General features: G+C 37.8%; 1 protein-coding gene across 7 annotated transcripts in view; it reads left to right on the top strand.

Moving 5' to 3' along the window:
- Positions 1-18,018, top strand: part of RAPGEF2 (Rap guanine nucleotide exchange factor 2) — a 194,276-nt gene that overhangs the window by 58,760 nt on the left and 117,498 nt on the right. For all 7 annotated transcript variants that reach the window (XM_063421782.1, XM_063421779.1, XM_063421778.1 and 4 more), the window contains exons 2-3: positions 7,967-8,037; positions 11,554-11,610. In XM_063421782.1, coding sequence (XP_063277852.1) covers positions 7,967-8,037; positions 11,554-11,610 — 128 coding nt within the window. The remainder of the gene's footprint in view (positions 1-7,966; positions 8,038-11,553; positions 11,611-18,018) is intronic.

The raw sequence follows: 18,018 nt of genomic DNA, 5'->3' as shown, positions 1-18,018 counted from the left end.
CTGATGTATTTGTTAGTGCAAGATTGATTTTTGTTTAATAGGATACTGGGTGTTATTTCATATAGCAAATGAAAAACATGGGATAAATAACCCTATCTCAAAACAATTTGAAACTTTCCTTAGCCTTAAAAAAAAACCCCTGCAACAAAAGATGTGAATATTTGTGCAATGAATGTGAAAATGGATTTATCAGCCTTAATACAAATTTCCAACTACTGGCAATAAATATTGAAAAGATGCAAAAAGACAACTACTTATATTTTTAATGGTGAATAACTGAAGTGCTTTTTATAATTATGGACTATGCTGTCAGTAGGAACGATCTTTTGTGGTGGAACTGTTTTTCTTGCATTTGGACATGTGATCAACCTTTGGATTTCTGACTGCAGAACTTGGGCTTTTGTGTTAAGCATTTAACTGTCTGACTTCTGAGAGTCTGGAAAGCAGAAAAGAAATGCACTGCACTACCCTGTAATTTCCTATGCTCATTAGTTTGCTCATGGACTTCTATGGCATGGCAGGCTTTAATTTCCCGTTTACCCTTTCCATGTTCATCCCCCCAATCTTATGGGATGATTATAATAATGAATGTCTTTTTTTTTTTTTTGCTTTATTCTGCTGAAAGCTTTATGACCAGCAGGATACGTAGAATCAATTGGACTACTCTTGAGACAGTGTTAAAAGTCTGTTAGTGTGGGTGGGTCGTTGAACATTCCAACTCATTTTTGTACATTTCCAAATACATATATATATATAAAATCTAAAATGCAGAAATGAGCATGTAATGAAATGGTCTTTTGAGAGAAGCTCTTTAAAGAAAGAGAATAATTTACAAAAGAAATAAAGTATCTTTGAAAGACAGGAAAGCTGATTTCAGGACCCAGCTGAAACATCATATTTCTCTGCAGTTATTTTACTGTGATGCTATGGTGTTTCTCCAGCATCTGACATTGAAGCAGTAATTCAGTTAAGTCTTTGGAAAAGCATGTTTCTGTTCTGTACTGGGACTATTCCCAGGAAAATGGAATTTCTCCTTTTTCTTTATGGGGTTTTGGAGTCGCTCCTGATTAGCTTCATGCATGGGTGCTTCAGTTCCACATTAAAATTGCCTGTTCCTCCTGTTTCTAATCCAGTTTAACAATTCCACCCGTAACCCAGAACAAATACCCCTACCCTCCCCATGGTGGAGTTAAAAATAACAATTTTTGTGTGTCAACAACTCTTCACAAGATCAATACAGTATCTCTTTTCCATTGCCCAGAGGAAGTAAAGGCGTGGGTTGGCTGGACAGCCTGTAAGCTCCCTTTTGGTGAAGGCTGATTCCCAAGCTTAGTCGTGCCTGGCTGCTGTGGAGTAATGTTTTGTCGTGAATTTCCTTGGGAAATTCATCAGAATATGATGCATGTTAGTTGAGATAAATGCATACAGGTTAAGATGGTAAGATTTTTCAGAACTTTCAGGTAAATTTACAAAACTTATCTTCTTCCTTAAAGCACGGCCCATGGAATTTCATTCATGTAAGAACCAGTGAGGGCCATTAAACATATGTAATTTCACTTAAATATTTAATTTCTTCTTGTATAGCTGCCAATTCAGCATCAATAAATGATTTCCAATAACTTCGGCTTTAGTTTATTTTAAGCCACAGATCTTTATGTACAATAGTAAGAATGGCTTGCAGAGAAATGTTAATGTAGCTTACAGTAAAGTTAAAAAGAAAAATTAATCTTAAATCGGTAGTATAATAGGTTGGGTACTGGCAGGCTTCCCTTGTGGTAGTGCCCCCACCTGAATTTGAAGGTAGTGGTGTAAGAAAAAGAATGTTAAAAATTTGCAGACAAATACTTCTTTTTAATCTCTTTATGGCTCAGTGATAAATGTGTACATACCTAGGCATGCTCCTGCACAGCAGTATGAATGTGTTCAGGTTTTTTTTCACTGCTGGCACACAGGAGGTGAAGATGAAATATTCACCTTCATGTGTGCGTGGCAGTGATTTTGGTATCAGCAATACTGGATTTTTCTGTCACTGTGGAAATGAATTTTTGTGGTTTGCTCTTGTCTTTTGCAGGTCAGTATGTGCGAGATGTGAGCTCACCCTTAGGTGCTGAGTGTTCAGTCCCCCTCAGGTCTTGCCTGCAGAGGGAGATTTGGCTGGGGTAGCTGATGTGCTCCCCCACCGCCTGCCCTGCCCTGCCTGCCTGCACACCTCGCTGTCTTTGAAGGCAGTGACTTGTGTCATCTCCTGAGCTGCTCTGGGTGAGAGCCTGGCATTTTATTGTGAAGCAGATGTGAGCAAACTTACGTGGGAGTGCCCACAGCTCTTCTGTGCACATGGAAGTTTTTGTGTGAGCCAGATGGGATTGATGTTGCTGTAGTCAGACTCTTTTGGTGATGCTGGCACTGCTTTGGCCTCAGTGAGCCAGTAGAGGCAGTCAGACAGGCCAATGCTAAATCAGTAGCAGAGGGAAAAAACAGGAATGTAACTGCTTGGTATAGCCACCCTAGTGGCTGATAGTCATATGATTGCAGGTACTGGGTGTGTGAAGAAAAAAAGACAAGATCCTGCAGCTACAACAAAAGAGAGGCAGGACTTCAACAGCCTGGTTTTGGATTGTGGCTTCGTTGCTCAATAAGAAGAAAAAGCTTGGCATTGCTGCTCTTGTTAGTACATCACAGTTTAGGGAGGTCCCAGTCAGAGCTAAAATAACTGTTCAGTCAGCCATATAGAAATGCTTCTCTTCCTGCCAGTAGTTTCATGGTCTGTTGAAATCCATCAAAGACTTTGAGGTCCCACCTCCTCCAGGCTGCAGGACGGTTGTCTCCATGACCTGGACACGGGAGCTCATGAGTCTCGCGCTGCCAAGAGAGTAGCTTGAAGTTGGGAAGTTGGGTCCCTGTGAGCAGGTGCTCACCCTGGGGCTGGGGAGGTGGCAGGAATCAGCATGTAGGGACCAGGTGGAACCTCCTGTCTTCACAGCAGTGAACTTGGGCTTGGGGTGGGGTCTGGAGTGGCCACATGTGATGGGGAGTGAGTATACCCCCTCTCCCTTGAGCCTAGTTCCCGTGGTGGTTGGCCAAGTGTGAACTAAAGATAGGTTATTTTTCAGAGATCAGCCTTTCCAAATGCACTGTACTCTCAGCACGCAGATCTTTTTGAGCCTCAGGTGACTATTAGGTGCTTTGAAAAGTTGCTTTTTTTTTTTCTCCTATCCTTCAAGATCATGAATTGAGGAGTTAGCTTGTTTTTTATTTTTGCCTTTTGATTTGAAAGAAACCAAACTATTATAAGATGAAAGCTGCTCTCTGCTTGTTTGCCACGTCAAAGAAATGAGTGAATTTCTTACTTGGAGAGCAATGAATTTCTCAGGATTTTGCTTAACTGTGGCAAGTATGAATAGTTGAGTTTGGCCTGTAGTTTCACACTTTAATGCAAACCAGGACTGAAACCAATTGCAATTTTTAGAGATATTTAAGTTTTTTGGTCCAAAATAGCAAATTTTCACATCTCTTATCATCTTAATAAGGTAAAAATGTCTTCATTAAGCTAGTATGAATTTGGGGCCAGCGTTCTGGTTTGAGTTTCTCTGGTTTGTGTAACTGGCAAATATGTTTAAAGCACAAATCAAATGGATAGAAAGTCTGGGCATAAACTTAGATTATTATTAGAATGGAAAGCAGAAGTAAGGTTGCAGACCAGTATGTTTCTGCAGATCTAACTGAAGTTGATCTGTGTTAAAACTTGGGTGTTTCTGTTTTGTTTCAAAGTACAGTCAGAACTTTAAAGTGATCCATCTGACACCAGAGAAACAAGTAAATTAAGAAATAACACTGAATTAAACAAGTTTCGTGCTGCTTCCCACACAGCAACCCAAGCATATGACTTTGGCTGCAGTACAGATTTAAGTGTAGATTAGATTTCAGTCTTTTTGCTTTGATTTAAATAAAAACATGCTTTAAAAGCTGCGCTAATGCAGGCTTTGCATTTAATTTTGGGTTTGGAGTTTACATTGAGCTGTTTTCAAGCTGTTACCACAACCTTTGTGTAGCAAGATCAGCTGAGCCTTTGCATAGATTTGCCTTTGCCTTTTTTCTTTTTTTTTCTTTTTTTTTTTTTTTTTTTTTTTTCTTTTTTCTTTTTTTTTTTTTTTAGAATTCTGCTGGCTGGATAAAACTAGAAGGGAGAAAGCTGGTAGTTCCTTTGCACTTTTGGATAAGTCCTTCCTGCAGCAGAACATTTAACCAGTTGGGTGGTGATGATTCACGTTGTTCTCTTGGCCTGTTCGAAGTCTTACAAAGTTATATTCGAAACAATGAAGGGAGCAACTGGAAAGAATGACGTTCTCTGAGGTTTCGGTGGCTCAGTCTGCCCTCCCGTGGTTATTTGGGTACACGCCTTGTAAAAACAGCATCCAGGGAAGCATCTGTGCTGTTGCCGTTTGCCTACTTCTACATATCCTGTGTATATCTGCATTAGCTAGAGGAAGCTTTCAGGGACACTGCGAACTGGCAGAAATGTTTGTGTAAATCACAGTGGCTTAAATTGTCCTCTGCTTCAAGGGTTTTGCTTAACTAGTCAGCATAAATCATGTAGGCTTGTCATATCCTTTAAAGACAGAGTTCTTTTCCTGAGAAATTTAAAAGTTTAGCTTTTGTCAAGTGTCTTCAATATCAAAATCAAAAACTTTCATAGCTTACATGCCTAAGTTTATGTGTGTGTGTGTGTTTTATTTTTGTGAAATGGTTTCATTTCAAGCACTTAGAATCTGCTTAGGATATTGCAATGCTCTGCACAGATGTTTCCAAAGGACTCTTGCATTCTGTCAATTCATTTTGAATTAAGAAGTTGAAACAGCTATTTATGTTCAATAATGAGTATTTTTGCCAAGTAAGCACAGCGTAATTTTTCCTGAGATAAATGGAAAACTGATATGACCTAACAACAACTCAACACTCTGATTTTGTTTTTTGAAAATTGCCTTCCTCCTCTTTAATGCTGCAGGCTGACTGGAAGTATGCAGAGCCTACTGACCACGTATGAATATATATTTGCTCTTTTGACTCTTCTGTAGTTTTTTGTACTTTGCAGTATTACGGAGAAGTTGATTGTAAGAGGTGTTGCTGGTTTTTTGTTAGTTCAATTTCAATGCCAAACTTTTGGTGCTAGAGGGAGCTGTTCCCTGCCAGACGGCTCTGGAATATACCGCTTAAGGAAGGGGCAGCAGCTCACTTTGGCACTTGTCGGAAACATCCAGTGCATGGCAGCTGAGATGTTAGAATGTTTTCTTGCTGCCCTTTTCTCCTTTTTTTTTTTTTAATTTTTTTTTGTTTTCCAAATCGGAAAAAAGCTCCTCACTTTAATTCTCTCAGTGACGAATACCTCGTCACTGAGAGAATTTAGCCAGCAACTATGATGGAAGCACAAGTAAAAACTTAATTAATTGTGGTTATTTTCTCACCTCTCTCTTTTATTTGAGTTCTTTAATTTTTAAAAATCTCTTTTTATCTTTTTAATTTATTTTTTTTACACAAGGGCTTCTACCATCTGCAGTTCCTTATCTGGGGACCTATAGGATGTTGTATTTGCAAATATTTGACAAGTATGTTTGTATTTTGAAAGGGAATTACTTAAAAAAAAAAGACAACACTAAATGTACCTTGTTGCTTGTGCAATTGGTTAGAATGACTTAAGGCTGGTCTGGATGAGGGTTTGAACACCTTACCTAGTGAAAGGAGACCCTGCCTTATGACCTTGCCCCGAATTATGATCTCTAACATCTCTTTTAACCCAACCCGTTCTATGGTTCTATGACTCCCTTCCCTGCTTTAATGCATTCCCCCTGCACTGAGGCACTTCAGCTGCATCTTTCTCGGAGCACAACCTGTGTTCATCACTCCTTTGTACAACATCTGTGGGGTTGGTCACTAGGTTTGTGTTTTGGAAACCGCATGCGCACGGGTCCACTCCTGGTCTGTAAGCTAGCATCCTTAATGGTTCTCTGTTCTTCTGAGAATGCTTCACAGCAGATAGTCTCTGCCACTCCAGAGAAACCTCCTTGCAAGATTGTTGCAGAAGGCTGCTCTCCTTTTTTCACTGCTTGTTGTTAGAGGCTTGCTGGAGACGAACTCATTTCAGAGTAGCAGTAGAAAGAGCAGCACTTTCTGGCCAGGCTCTTTTCCATGTAAGATGCTGTTATGAGCATCCCATCCTCAGTGGTCCCGTCCCAGCTTCCCACGGCAGCTGTTGGCTTGTGCCGTGGCGTCGGGCACGTCTGGATGAGCGGCAGCGGTGCCACGGGGACTGTCTGGCTTGCATCTTACCCTGCCGCCAGCACAGGGCTCCTGGGAGCCTCTGCTCACCTCCAGCCTGTCTGGCGAGTGAGCAGGTCACTGACTGCAGCAGACATGTCTTTTCACACGCTTTTATTCGTATGAAAAAAACAGTAAAAAGGCGAGCCACCACTGTATTTTCTCTTCAGAACCTTGTATGTGCAGAGTCCCTCCATCCCAATACATGCATAATTACTTTTGTCTTTGAGGTGCCCTCTCCTCTACGAAGGACCAAAGCCTCTAGAGGGCAAGGGAACAGAAGGACCAAAACTGAAGTGAAATTGCAGCACTTTGGCTTGTGTGTTTCTTCTGCTTTTTCAAACTGAACATTTGCCTTTTCCATTGTGAGAAAAAGACATTCTTTTTGTGACAGAATGAGAGACATCTATTAGCCCTAGCCACTGTGTGTAATTCCTGATATCTTTTCTTATCTGTACCATGGTTTTAACAAGTACAGCATATTTCTGCACTTAATGTATTTAATGAGATTTTCTTTTTCTTTCTTCAATTCAAGTTCTCTCTGTGATGTCAAATCTTTGTCTTTCCCCGAAGAGCATTCTTTCGTTGTATGTGAAAACAAGTATTTATGTACTTTTTAAATTCAGTACAATTTTAAATTCACAAATATTTCACAGTGAGCAAATCTTTCATAAATTTCAAGTTTTGATATAGTTCCATTACTTGAAAAAGATCTCACAGTAGGTCATGAGATTTGTGTTGGTGTTAGTTTATTCTCAGCTTTGTCAGCCACAGCTAGTGGTTGTGGACTGTTGCTCTGATTTTTAATGAATTATGGATCATACTTTGTCTCTCAACTAGCAAGTTTTAAAATAAGAAAAAAGATGATGAAACAGCATGAAATCAATGAGCCAAAGTTAAATCACTCTAAATAGACGTTGTTGGCTTCACTGAAGCTTTCTCTTAAATGCTGCAGTTGAGCAAAGCCTCTAGACTGGCATTAGAGTTTCCACAGTTGTGTTTTAGGATGTTTTAGTCTTGGATGTTGTTTTTGTATCTTTACTAATGTTTTGTCAGCTGGAGATTGAAAGTCCACAGTGGTGGAATGTAAAACTTCACCATATTGTAACTAGGATCATGTTTGGTTTTTCTTATTATCTTGTGCCAATAATTTTCTGTTCATGCCAGCTTTTTTTCTCATTTAAGATTGTGGATTATCTTCCGTTTGAAGAGGATACAATTTTAGAAATACCTCTGTACAATGGGGTATTTTGTTAGACTGTGTTGTACTTTTTTCCTTTTCCCCTGAACATGAAAAGACCGATTTCTTATGACCTTGCTTTACAAAGTAAATGAAAGTTTTGGGGATGTTGGCTTTGGAAAGTGGGACTGTGCTAGCTGCAAAATAGTTCACTGTAATTCTGGACTAGGCTTGTTTCCTAGACATAGAGTAATGACAGGAAAAACTGAAAGGTTTCTGTATTTGACTGGGCATGCTATTATTCTTCCTCCTGTGAGGTTCCAGATTATCATCAAAAGTGTTCCTACAGTTTGCCTTTAACCTCCTGGAAGTCTCCCTACTACCCCTGTCAAGAGAGCTTTGGATGCTATTAAAACCAGTATTTTGACAGCTTGTACCAAACTGAGAATACTAAAAATGTTTTCCTTATTTTTGTAGGACTTGGAGATTGTGTATTCGTATTTACATGGAATGGAAGCATTGTCTAATCTGAGGGAGCATCAGCTAAGGTATGATACTTTGTCATTAAAAAGCATGTATGTTAATGCACTAACAAGGCAAAGGAACAGTAATTTTGGTAACCGTATACTACTCCTGTGCACCCTACCTCAAACTGTGTATCACTGCATTCTTATCTTCTTTACTTTTCTAACTCTTCCTCCTTGTATGTCTGCATGCTGTATCTCTACTTGTTCCTTCCTATTTCTGTTTATTATGGATGCAATTGTTTTCTTTTCAAACTTTTAGACTAGAAAGAACTGCTTTACATACAAAGTACAAGCCGATATATTGATGAAATAATTTATGTAATATAGTAATCATGAGAGCAGAGTCTGTTTTTCAGTTTCTGTTTCAGTTTGTGCTTGCTTTTGAGTAGAAATTTTAGACGTTATGTACAACACATGCAAATAATACTTAGTAGAGATATTTGATAAATGTCATCCACACTTTTTATTAAAATGCTTCATGAAGCAAATGAATTAAAGTCAAAACTTTCCTGAGAGCTTTTTTTTTTTTGTAAAGGCTTATGTTAGTTTGATTTTGAAGTAATTGTTTCAGTTATCCTCCCACAAGCATCTTAGCAGAGGTTTCTAAGGGTATTTGGGCTCTAGTATGAGGCTGGCAATACAGAAGGAGGCCAGCATATCTACTGTATGCCCTGTGGGCAGAGAGGGTGAATTACTGCTGTTTTATATCCTGAGCTTTGCCAACATGTGCCACCTCTGAAGATGCTGAAGCAACTTTGACTTGATTAATGCTGGTTTAGATTCTAATTTCTGACCTCTTGCTTCATCATCCTGTGGGAGTTTACATTCCTAAGCCAATATTCTGTGATTTGGAGAAAACAAAAGGCGGGGTTTTCTTTCTTCCAAAGTGCTCGAGACACATTTTGCAATGTGAATGTTAACTTCAGAGAAGTCTCTGTAATTACTTTTGCTTTGGAAGGAGGTCATGGCTGCGTTCAGTTGAAGTGTTTTGTGTTACGTTGTTATATGCAATACTTTCAGCACGTGAAGTTTCGCACAGCTGGAGTTGAGCTGATGTTAACTTGTTTATAAAGATCAAAGTGTGCACATATGGTTGTGTGGTATGTTAATGTGTGCTTCTTGGCTTCCTGTGCAGCATGAGGTTCTTGCTGAGGAATGTGTGGAACTCGCTCTCCCAGCATAGCGAATTCCTCAAAGAGAGCTTCTGTTTACAGTACCATACATGGAAAAGGCTGGGCTCCCGGCAGATGTCGGACTGAAAGCTTCTGTAGTGTCCTTTAGGATACAACTCTTCTTGTGGCAGTGGAATGCCACAAAAACCTCTGACATTCATTAAAATGGAATGTTGTAAATGTAGCCTCTAGTAGTGAATAGCTTAGCATATGGCTTGCTGGTGATCTCATCTGTGATTTATTATATTTGTTGAGGAAGCGGATAAAGATCATGTTTGAGTGACTGAGCAAAAACTGGACACCAGTATGGATCAGAACTAATTCAATTTTTCAAATATTCGAGAAAGCAATCTAGTTTGTACTACTTGGTCACTGTAATTTCTAACTGTTCCACTGTAACACAAAAATTGAAACACTTGGCTACCTTCTGTAAGAGGCATTTTCTCCCCTATTGCTGGGGAGATAATAATGGGACCGAAATACTGTAAAACTCAGTGCCAGTGATGAACTTGCATGACTTTATCAAGAATGTGCTTCCTTCTGCCCCAATTCAGAGGGGAACAAAACTTGCTTGTTAAAGTGATTCTGTTTCCTGTGACTCCTGCTCTTAGGTGGCACATTGCCCAGCATCATTCCAGACCAGTAGGGCACAGACTATCCTTGAGCAGTATTTAAATTTTTGAATCTGACTCCTAGCAATGACTTCTCTTCTGGTATCTTCTCACCAGTGGCTTCATGTGTGTGCTCCCCTTTCCTCTCAAAACAGGATCAGAGAGGAAAGCTGAAAACCCAGAAGATAGAAGCAAACAATAGCTTCTCAGTGTCTGTAAAAGATTTTGACAAGACCAAATTTTTATGGTGGAGAGAAGTGTCTGAAAAAAGATGGTTCTGAGAGTCAAAGTTTTTTGCTGTGCCAAGATGGAAAAAGATTTTTCATTAGCTGAAATTGATATGCAATACATAAAGCTTAATGTAATACAATAGAGACATTTTTGCTGTGAAAAGTTCTCAAAGATGGTGCAAAGTGTAGATCTAAAATACTGCAGTGTGAGAAAGGCTGTGGTGCTAAAACTTAATTCTTAAGTTTTATATCTGTCTCTCTGCAAACAGAATTAGGGTGTCAGTTGCTATTAACAGTTTAGAAATAGTCATGACACGACTACAAGCCTTCCACTTGTGAACAGAAAAAGCCTTATTTCTTAGTGGGCTCAAGTAATAAGTAAAATCCTGTGAGAGATGACTGCTAAGGTGACTTTTGTAGCAGTCTGTTGAATATTGAAATGAATGATCTAGTAAATGGCAATTGATTGTGGTGGCAAACCCAAACCAACTCTTACAGGCCTCAAATCAACTTTTTGGAGACTTTTTGTTAGAGCAGCAATTCTTGAGTGCTTTTGCCTGCTTATGATTGCTGGCAGCTGGTCATTGATACACTGAGATTCTGATGATGGATTATGTGTGAAAAGAGAATTTATTTCCAGAATTTAAATATAGTTCCTTATTTGAATGTTCTTATGAGCCTCCTCTTAGGTAAATCTCTGTCTGACTTTCAAATAGCCTTGGGGTTTTGCAGTCTGCTTCAGAGCTATAGAAAGACCAAGGGAGGCAGTGGGATTTGTTTTGTCCCCACTCCCCCCCAGTAATTCAAAGGGCTGTTTCCTTGACGCCATAGACAGAAATGACATTGTGATTTTTCTACATCACGTTAACATTGCATTTCCTAGTATGTGGTAAGTTCTATTATAGTTGCTCTCTATTATGCCACATTTGTCAGGCAGACAGTGACTACAAAAACACTTTAATCCTTCCCTGCAGACAGAGGATTTTCCTGCAGGAAATTCTCTCCACTTTGAGCCCTCTGGGATTTCAGCATTAAAATCTCATGGTAATTTTCAAGTTGCTGAATTTTAGCAAAATGAGAGGCGTGCAACATAATTTCTTGTTTTATCTATTGGGCCTGACTTGAAAAAGAGAATAGTTATTATATTGCATCTCTGAATAGTGTTGCACATAGTACATTTCAAACCATTTCTAAAATTCAGAATTGTTTTTATAAAGCTACTTACTTTTATCACATCACTGTGGAAAATGAGATCAATATAAGTTTTACTTATTTTTGTCGAGTTTTTTATGGAAACAGCTACATCTAGTGTTCTAAAACAAATCTGATCTTGGATGAACAAATAACTTAAATGTTTAGATTTTACTATTTGTTCTCTTGAATTATGAGTCAGCTTGGATTTAAATTAGTGGATGGTTTCTGTAAGTGCTGGAGTTACCTGTGGAAATGCTGAATGACTTTAGAACTTGAAGTCTTTGTGGCACTGATAGGAATCCTTACTAAAATTGACTTATTTTCTTTCAGACTGATGTGTGAAACTGTTAGATATGAAAGGCATGAAGCAAATGAAGTGCTGTACTAGTAAGTATTTCTGCTTCCTCTTATATGATGTTCAAAGAATTAATTCATATTAAAGTGACTTGAGGACTGTTTAATGCCAAACTTCCTTGCCTAGCATGTACAGTATGTAAATATAAATAATCTACTTCATTTTCATCATCAAACACCAGAGAAATTTGCTGGTGTCAGGGAGAGAGCTAACAGTGGCTCTTGCTTGGTGGTGTATGTTGTATTAAATTTATATAAAATTAATATATGGATCTGGGATATCTCCTCCTTAATTGTCATTTAATCTTACTTCAGTTTGGTGAAAGTAGTAGTGATCAGCTTTTCGTGCCAGTGGTGCCAAATTGACAAATTTAACATGGTTTATAATTAGCAGGGATGTGTTTTAGTGTCAACTCAGATTTACAGTAGAGATCTGAGAATTGTAATTGCTTCATTTATGGAGGCAATTTATTGAAATAAAATGTTTATCAGATTCTTACTTGCTGCCTCTAACCCAGGCTCTAAATGCATATTTTTTTTAAGTTGTCTGGCATGATTTGAACATTTAAGCATGCAAAGAATACACTTCTGTGCCTCCTTTTGTACATGTGTAATTTTTTCCTATATGGAACATCAGGAGGAAGATGTGATTGAGTAAACTCAAATGCTGGACCCTGACCATTCAGCAAAGTTAAATTAAGGTCTAATGAAACCCAGTAATGTTACGTACAGGAAATACACAAGGTCAAAATCTATAGGTGGATAGATAAAATCTATAGGTGGGTAGATAATTTTAATTAGACCAATATAATCTTTATTCATTTTACACACTAATTTGCTAGGGACCATTGTGCTGGTGATTTGTCCTTTTCTAGGCAGTTGGTTTGTGTCTCTTACATAACAGAGTTTTTGTTTAGACCCACTATTTTTTGATCATTCTAAGCACTAACTTAAATTTGAATTATATGCTGGATGAATCCATACTGCTGGCTAACCACATACTCAATGCAGGCAAAAATTATAGCAAATATGTGCCTGAGAAAGTACAATTCACAAACAGGAGATTGTGAAATCTGGGTTAACTGGAAGTGCATTTTACAGGTCTTTTGCACTGATTTCCTTTGTCACTCCTTTCATGTGATTTCATCTCCACTTTGGTTGTTTGCCTGTCATTCCTATTTAGTTGCTTCTTGACATTTTTTCCCCATGATTTATTCAAAAGTTTTAATGGACAGTTTGGCAGTTCTTGGATATAGATGCTAATGCAGTATGTGCTTGCTCTAGCATTTCACATGTCTGATTTAATGTTTAATGGGCTAAACCTGAAAGTTAACAATTAATATTTTTTACTTTAAAAAATTAAAAATTCTGTATTTTTCAACAAAAAAAATGTTACTCTGAGCCGTAGCTTCACATTATTTTGATGAATAATTTGAGATTTACTTAGTAAGAAAATCCCATGAAACCTGCAGTCTAATTTCAGTGTTCTGTTTTTAGGATAATGAACTCGGAGGAATCAGGTTTTTTGTTTCACAAATTCAGCCTATGTGTTGAAGATGTACTATTCTAAAAAAAGGAATTTCAGTTTTGCTGTGTACATGTTTGGAAAAATTCTTTGAGTACTACAGGAGAGAAGCAAAGTGATTGCCAGGCTAGGATTGATCCACTCAGTTATGAGCTATAGGAAATCAGCTTGGAACATGCAACCTGGTTAGTTTTTAATGAACTTAACAGAGTTATCACTTAATGTGCTCTTATTTTCATCATGAAGGCTAAGGTGTTAAAAGAGCATTAGATTTTAATATTTTAGATTGTTTTTTAAGTTACAACTTCTTCCCCCTGCCCTGTGATGGTGTGTTTGCATTGATATCTGAAATTGGGTGCTATGTCTGTTAAAATAGCTGCAACTCTTGGAGCTGTTAATTGACCTGTGTGTTTGACCTCCCTGAGGCAAAACTTAATGTCTCAGTGCAGAAAAGCTAAATCTTTATCCCTAAATGCTAATTTGCAGACTAATGCAGTTGCTTGTTTATTTGATCAAACTTTTTTCATTGTGGAAACGGTGTGTCTATCTGCTTTGTCAGTGCTATGTATAAAAAAGTTTGTTTCTATTGCGTGTATGCAATGCTGAAAATAATTATGTGCATTCCTTGCAAGCACAGCAATTATTTTATCCTGCATTAAAAACCAGAAAAAGTTGTTAATTTTCATAGTAGCTTTATAGATTTTTTTTTTAATAACCAAAGGGGTAAAATAGAGCACGTTGCTTAAAACTGGCTCATCTCATCTACATTTACGTTACTATCAGCGGCTGTACATGGTAGTGACAAATTCTCAAACCCTACGGCCATCTCACTGTTTAAATGGAAACTGGGTTATTAGAAGTGGCAGTTCAGCTTGAGTTATTCTTTATTTCCAGCCATTCTGCTCCTTTCATATGATGGGAAGTTAATGATAAAAGGGCTTAAAACCTGCAAAGCAAAACTTCAGAATTGAGGCTTACTTGACGTGCATTTTTGTTTTGTTGAACAAAATTTTTCAGATCGAAATTGAGTTTTGTGCTAAGATGGCAGAGGAATCTTAGGCAATAAGTTCTTCGGATGTAAACAAATGACTGTGTGTCTAATAAAACAAGCACCTCTTTTCCCTCATTAGTCATATGAGGGCTGTATATGTTTTTCACCCATGCTGTTAATATTTATGTGTGTATGCATCAGTGGTGTTTGGTTTACTCTTTCTATAAGAAAGTCTTGTATATTTTTAAGCTTCCGTTTTCTTCGCTGAGAATATTGGATTGGCAGAAAATACGTTAAAGTTTGGTGAACTGCAGTCCAAAGTTGTTCAATAATAAAACCTGATGTTTCTGAATTGCCAGGCTGTAGCACAACATAGTTTTGTGATTAATTCCCTGTAGTTTGAGCAATTTAATCTGGAACTAATTTAGTTACTGCTTATATTGTTTTTCAAAAATATGAAGGAAACCCTAGTCCAGGTTATTGTGAAGTGGGGGGTTTTTTTTTAGAGATCCTTCAAATGAAATCCTGATAGGATATATACTCCTACCTCCCACATGTCCCTTTTGAGAAGATTTTATTTTTAATTGAAGTTCTTAAAAATAACAAATTCTGCAGTCTGTAGGAGTTTAGCAGTAGACTACTGGTGGTGATGGTGGTGATTCTTAAAAAAGGATAAGTGTTTTAAAAAAGAGTAGTTATCTCTTGGACATCTTGAACTGGATTTTAGTGTTAATGTCTCTGTCTGGAAAAAGCTCTTGTCTAATGTCAAAATGTTTGTGTGCTTTTACCTAATTCAGTTTGCAACCTTTAATAAAATTCAGCATGGAGAAAGCAAAGTAGGAGCTGAATATATAAACTGGAGATTGGAGAGAAAAGTTGTGTGTAAACAACACTTATTACTAGAGAGAAGGTTTACAGCTGAAATGAGAACTAGCAAGCTGGTTAGTTTCTAAGTTACTGACTGTGGTAGTCAGGCGTGAGACAAAAAGCTGTACAGTTACATTGGCTTGATTTTTTTTTCCTCATTCCCAATTTGTCATGTGGTCTGTAATGAAAAACATCTACTTGTATTAAGACTGTAGTGCTTGTGTGGTGGTGGAAATTGGAGGAAAGAGGGGATGAGAGCTGGAGAAGACTATAAAAAAGATAAATATACAGAATTTCAGCAGATTATTTTTGAAATTCCCATGATTTGAACTAAATTCTCAGGTCTATTAGCAGTACCATCACCATCCAGTCTTAGCCGAGTTGTCTTGAATTACATCACCATGGCAAATCACAAGACCAAAGCACTGCTGTTGGGCTAGTCATGCAGCCTTCTCCAGGACTGGCTTGGCTCAGCCATCAAATCCTGAAACAAAGGAAATCTGGAAAAGGAATGAAGGAGCACAACTTCTTGGTAGCTACTGAAACACGAGAAGATTGTTTTCTTAGATGAAAATGTTGGTGTCTTTCATGAGGTAGAGAAGAATGGCTCAAAAATCCTTCAAGGCAGTAGTTCTGTGCAAGGACAGGTGAGAAATAGATATGTGAGTAGTCTTTTTAAGAGTGGGAATCCAAGAGTCACGCTTTTAAGTCCTACAATAAAAGCAACATTTATTGAATTCACAGCTCTTTCATGGTAACATATTGCCCTGAAGACCTTTAGGAGGACAGAAACAGTGCCGGTAAACCAACAAAAATATATGCCAGAGTTGCTGTATGTTTCTGCATAGCCTGACTTGAAGTGTGACAAAAATGAGCTAAAACTATCTTCTTTAGCTGTTCACACACACACACACACCCTCTCAGAGAATATTCTGAGTTGGAAGGGACTCACAAGGATCGTCATGTCCATGTCTTAGGCGAATGGCCCATACAGGGATCAAAACCTGAACCTTGGCATCATTAGCACTGTGTTCTAGTCAACTGAACTATCTCAGAGTCTCATGATTTTTAAACAGAACAGCGCTGCTGAGACCACCTTACTGAATTTGTGTTGAGATGGAGTGCTTTTATAGATGCAATGGATGTGGTCTATAGGTATATATGTTTATATCTTACAGATCAAAGACTTAAATCGTAAAAGACTGCAGAAAGGGATTGCAAGAGAATAGCCCAAGGAAGAAGTGATAAGACCAGAGGAACTGGCCTCAAGTTGTGCTGAAGAGGTTTAGATTAGAGAGCAGAAAAGATTTCTTTACTGAAATGATTGTCAAGCACTGGCACAGTCCACCCAGGGAAGTGGCTGAGTTACCATGCCAGGGGGTACTTAAAAGACATAAACGTGGTGCTTGTGGACATGATTTTAGTGGTGAACACATCAGTGATGGGTTAATGGTTGACCTTCATGATTGTAAAGATCTCAACCTAAATGATTCTATCATCTCTAGGTCAGCATCAGAATTTTCAGGTAGATCTCTGTAGGCAATATATATATTCATTTATGCTTCTTCTACATCCATATGTTTGTGTGGAAGTTCTGCAGCAGTATATTTAATAATGCAAACAAATGCTGCAGCAGGGCTGGCCTCTTCTGTTTTGTCCTGAAAGTATTCCTAAAGGTGTATTTTGCCTTCTGATAATTGGACAGTTGCCAAAACATCATTGGGATGCTGCCAATTCTGCACTGCAGTAAATCAGGAACCTGATTCATATGTTGTGTTGTGGATACCTTTTCTGTGGGGAGTTTTTTGGGCAATGTCTATCATTAAAATAAACACAGTCAAGGACTTGGCAGTTGTCTCTGTATAAACAGACACTGAATCAAGGCTTCTTAATAGTGTCAGTGATCAATGTTACAGTCTGTTGGCTTTGCACAGCCAGTTCCAAATTTGTGTTATTGTTTGACCTGATTTTGAGACTGTCTTGAATGATGATTGAAGTAATGTTTTTGCACCTTCTTTACTGTAAATGTTTTGCTGAAAGCTATCATATTTTTGTTACAATTCTCAGAACTTTGAGGCACTCAAAGCTTTGCTTTTGGAGACCTATTAGGGAGCTGTGAGATACAAGAACAGATTTGTCTGTCTTGACCTCAGAGTGTTTTGGATGCATGGAGATTTTATTTTGCTGCTTCTGTAATTGTTTTCTGATGATTTAAGAAACTGTAATTTTTGTTCTGAATTTTTCTTCTGATACAAAGGGCTAATTAACTGTACGAGTTTATTATCAAGACTTCAATGACAATAGGTCAATTAGCTTGTGTGCATATATTTGTATAATGTATTTCTTGATTGCCTGTTTAATCCACTGTCAGACTGACAGGCATTATGGACACCTGCAATAATCTCTAATTTGACCAAAATTCTTGTTTCATTTCACTGATTTTATTTCAGAAGTGAAAAAAATTACAAACAATTTAAATACTTGAAACAAAAATATACTTCTGATTATTTGTTTTCATGAATACTGAGGAATTGTTTCCTGTGGTTTATTCTTCTGCATTTGCCATTGTTGCTACCAGGAGTCAAAACACCAGTTTTCATCTCCTGTCCATCTATAAAATATAAACAAGGACATAAGTTGAAATATGCACACTGTTTAGTGAAAACCAGAAGCTCAAAGTTCTCAGTTATCAGTTTCATTACTAAATATATTTTAACTCTGTCTTAAATTTATTTTTATTTCTTATCTTCATTCTAAATATAACTTCAATGTGTTATATTGTATAAGAAGAAAAGTATTTGAAAATTTTGTGTTGCTGATGTATCAAGTACCAATCTCTTTTATGTGTGTGTTTGGGATATACCTCTTAATGTGATCATCAAGAGCATCTGAAATGCTCTGGCAGATGTCAGGTACCTGCTTAACTGGCTTAATAAGGAGGATTAGAGGCAGTGCTGACAATGTTAGTAAGCAGTTTTTTGGTTTTTCTGTGTTTGAACACTACAGTGCTAGTGGGCAGGATCTTCAGGCAATGAGTGTCTACCTGAGAGAACTGTTC

Source organism: Prinia subflava, chromosome Z, assembly GCF_021018805.1.
Source record: "Prinia subflava isolate CZ2003 ecotype Zambia chromosome Z, Cam_Psub_1.2, whole genome shotgun sequence".
In the NCBI taxonomy this organism is placed as follows: Eukaryota; Metazoa; Chordata; class Aves; order Passeriformes; family Cisticolidae; genus Prinia; species Prinia subflava.
This window is presented reverse-complemented; position numbering and strand designations above follow the sequence as displayed.